The sequence below is a fragment of the Rana temporaria genome, chromosome 11, assembly GCF_905171775.1.
Source record: "Rana temporaria chromosome 11, aRanTem1.1, whole genome shotgun sequence".
In the NCBI taxonomy this organism is placed as follows: domain Eukaryota; kingdom Metazoa; phylum Chordata; class Amphibia; order Anura; family Ranidae; genus Rana; species Rana temporaria.
The window spans coordinates 121,511,320-121,515,419 of record NC_053499.1 but is presented as its reverse complement, the minus strand read 5'-3'; the positions used below and the strand labels follow the sequence as shown (position 1 = coordinate 121,515,419).

The 4,100-nt window shown below is 46.1% G+C and overlaps 1 protein-coding gene across 1 annotated transcript in view; it reads left to right on the top strand.

Annotated features, from left to right (window-relative positions):
- Positions 1–2,374, top strand: part of LOC120916823 — a 4,732-nt gene extending 2,358 nt beyond the window's left edge. Inside the window, exons 2-3 of the mRNA XM_040327765.1 lie at positions 1–113; positions 898–2,374. The exon at positions 1–113 is cut by the window's left edge and continues 917 nt beyond it. Of these exons, the coding sequence (XP_040183699.1) occupies positions 1–113; positions 898–2,374 (1,590 nt within the window). The remainder of the gene's footprint in view (positions 114–897) is intronic.
- The last annotated feature ends 1,726 nt before the right edge of the window (positions 2,375–4,100 follow it).

The window sequence follows — 4,100 nt, the reverse complement described above, 5'->3', positions numbered from 1 at the left end:
GAACTTATCACCAAGACCTTCTATCAACTGAAGAGAAATGGCTACCTTCCATTAGCATGCATCTTAGCTGGAGTCGGTCTTCTAGTAGTCATCGTCATCATTTCGATAGTTATGTAAGTTATTGCAAATTCTTCATAGGTTTTCTCCATTACACTTCATGCTATCACCCACTGTATGAGCCCTCCCCCTCCCAATATTTACCACTTTTCCTATAGGCGAGCAGTTGATCAGACCGAAGCGGTGTGTTTTCTGTACTTATTTTCCGGGGTTTAGCAGCACAAGCCCCTCACTGGTCATAATGCACCTCTTATGCCAGATACACATGATCGGATTTTCCGCCAGCAAAAGTCCGATGTGAGCTTTTGGTCGGAAATTCCGACCACGTGTATGCTCCTTTGGACTTTTGCTGGTGGAATTTCCGCCAGCAAAAGATTGAGAGCAGGTTCTCTATCTTTTCGACTGAAAAAATTCAGATCGTCCGTGGCAATTCCGACGTGCAAAATTCCGACGCATGCTCGGAAACAATTCGACGCATGCTCGGAAGCATTGAACTTACTTTTCTCGGCTCGTCGTAGTGTTTTGTACGTCACCACGTTCTTGACAGTCAAAAGTTCAGAGAACTTGTGTGACCGTGTGTATGCAAGCCAAGCTTGAGGGGAATTCCGTTGATGGTTTTTCCGACGGAAAATTTGATTGTGTGTACGGGGCATAACATTTCGTTCTATGGGGGAGGGGTGAATGAACGGAGGCTGCTGGTAACAGTAACAAATGGGGTGATGGCGTGTGACTATTTGTTTTCGATCAAACACAGATTTAAGTGGCATCAGCTATTAATTCTGAAAATTTCTGCTGGTTTATGGAAACATTCTTATAACATTTCTTTCTTTATCTCCACAGAATTTGTTACTGCAAGAAAAGACGCATCATGATGGAGCAAAGCAGAGATGTGGAAAGAGGAATCACTGAGAGGAACAAAACGCAAACACAGCTGACTGAAGTGTGCATAATAAAGGAAAAAAGACACACATTGACGGAAGAAGTTTCAGCGATGGAAGAAGAACTCTCAGCGACTAAACAAAAACTTGCAGAGGTGCAAGAACTCGCAGTGAGGAAAAAAGAAGAACTTGCAGCGAGGGAAGAACAACTTGCAAAGATGCAAGAAAAACTTGCAGAGACGCAAAGACTCGCAGGGAGCAAAGAAGAACTCGCAGTTAGGGAACAACAACTTGCAAAGATGCAAGAAAAATTTGCAGAGACGCAAGAACTGACAGTGAGGAAAGAAGAACAACTCGTGGTTACGGAAAAACAACTCGCAATTAGGGAAGAACGACTCGCAGTGTGGGAAGAACGACTTGCAAAGATGCAAGAAAAATTTGCAGAGATACAAGAACTTGCAGTGAGGAAAGAACAACTCACAGTTAGGGAAGCACAGGGCTGGCTGTCCTGGCTTTTCAGCAGCCCTGGGGAAGAACAACCACAATGGGAGACCCCTCCAGTCACTTCCACTGAGACCGCTGATACCGAGGCGGTCAGGGAGGACCAAACCCACCTGGAACCAGTGAGGGAAAAACAACTTGCAAAGATGCAAGAAAAACTTGCAGAGACGCAAGGAGAACTGTCAGTGAGGGAAAAACTTGCAGAGACGCAAGGAGAACTGTCAGTGAGGGAAAAACTTGCAGAGACACAAGGAGAACTGTCAGTGAGGGAAAAACTTGCAGAGACGCAAGGAGAACTGTCAGTGAGGGAAAAACTTGCAGAGACACAAGGAGAACTGTCAGTGAGGGAAAAACTTGCAGAGACGCAAGGAGAACTGTCAGTGAGGGAAAAACTTGCAGAGACACAAGGAGAACTGTCAGTGAGGGAAAAACTTGCAGAGACGCAAGGAGAACTGTCAGTGAGGGAAAAACTTGCAGAGACACAAGGAGAACTGTCAGTGAGGGAAAAACTTGCAGAGATGCAAGGAGAACTGTCAGTGAGGGAAAAACTTGCAGAGACACAAGGAGAACTGTCAGTGAGGGAAAAACTTGCAGAGACGCAAGGAGAACTGTCAGAAACTAAAAATGAACTGGCAGTGAAGGAAAAAGAACTTACAGAGACAAAAGAAAGATTGTCAGGCCTACAAAAAATGTATCAAGACACACTCATGGAGATAGAAGAAAAAGTCACAGCCATGGAAGGAGAACTCGCAGTGACGAAAGAACAACTATCAGCGACTAAAAAAAGGTGTGGTAAGGGAACAAGAACTCGCAGTTCAAAGATGCAAGAGAAATCTGCACAGACAAAAAAAAAAAGAACTACCAGTGAAAAAAGAACTCGCAGTGAGCAAGAAGAACTTGCAAGAGGAATTTGCAGAGATGAAAGAACTAAAAAATAAGTGAGGGAAGAAGACCAAGACTAAAGCGGATGCCCGCCAATTTTTTTTTTTTAAAGTCAGCAGCCACAAATACTGCAGCTGCTGACTTTTTAAAAATAAGGACACTTACCTGTCCAGGGCGCCCGCAATGTCGGATGCCGCCGCCACCTTCGGAAAGGGAAGCTGCTTCATTTGCTGGTTCCCTGCTGTGCATGCCCGACTCGTGCTGAGCGATGTCACTGGTCCCTGCTGTCTTCTGGGACCTGTGTGTCCTAACAACTAATGACTCATCAGCTGTCGGCAGGTTTCCCGCTGACATCTGAATGAAAACCAAAGAATTGCCAGCAATACAATTTTAAGATAAATCAACATGGGGTTCCCCCCAATCCATACTATGTCCATCAGGTCTGGTATGGATTTTAAGGGGAACCACACGCCAAAATAAAAAAAATAAAAAATAATGGTTTGGGGGTCCAAAATCCGACCTTTATCCGAGTATGCAGCCTGGTAGTCCAGGAAAGGGGGGGAGGGGGACGAGTGAGCGTCCTTTCCCGCCTACCTCCTGAACCATACCAGGCCACATGCCCTCAACATGTGGGGGTGCTTTGGAGTAGGGGGCTCCCCTCCCTCAGAGTACCTTGTCCGCATCAACATAGGGACAAGGTGCTTTGGGGGAGGGGGAGGGGAGCCCCTCTACCCCAAAGCACCCTCCATGTTGAGGACATGTGGCCTGGTATGGTTGGGGGTGGGGGACTGGGCGCTCGCTCGCCCCTCCCTTTCCTAGCCTGCCAGGTTGCATGCTTTGATAAATCTCTGGTATTCATTTTGGTGGAAACCACATAATTATTTTTTACATTTTGGCGTGAGGTTCTCCTTCGAATCCATACCAGACCTGATGGGCATAGTATGGATTGGGGGGAACCCCATGCTGATATATCTTCAAATTTTATTTCTGGCAATTCTTTTGTTTACATTCAGTTAGGAATGCACCAATACCATTTTTTAGGAGGTCACAGAACAGGGGGTTAGGGGAGCACAGTAAGGGGGTAGGAGCATGCGATTCCTTCATCCTCAAATCGGGAGGACCAAAATTTTTGACCAAAATGGCATGGAAAAATAAATTGAATGAATGTCCCGCGGTTGCATTTTGAAAAGTTGGGAGGTATGGGACAGAGCATGTGATTCCTTCATCCTCAAATCGGGAGGACCGGTTTTTTTTTTACCAGAAGGCAAGATGAGTTTGGCCACCTTCTCCGCATGCTACGTAGATTCATCCCCTTCATCCCGGAAGAGGATAAAGCAGTAGTGGTTGGTACAATCATCAATTCCCGACTCGACTACGCAAACTCCCTCTACTTAGGACTACCCAAATACCAGATTTCGCGTCTACAAGTCATCCAGAACATGGCAGCCAGACTGGTAACAGGTAAAAAAAACATGGGAATCTATTGCCCCGGTCTTGAGGTCCCTCCACTGGCTAGCCGTAAAGGATCGGATCACATTCAAGACACTCTGCCTCACTCCCAAATGCGCACAAGGAATCGCTCCGCAATACTTAAACGAGAAAATCAAACCCTACGTCACCAATCGGGTGCTCCGATCAACTAACCAAAACCTTCTCGAAATCCCCACAGCCCGCTACAAATCTAAGGGAGAACGTAGATTTTCAGTCCAAGGACCTCGACTTTGGAATGCTCTACCACGACCATTCGCATGGAAGAAAACCATCAGGCTTTTAGGAAAAAAC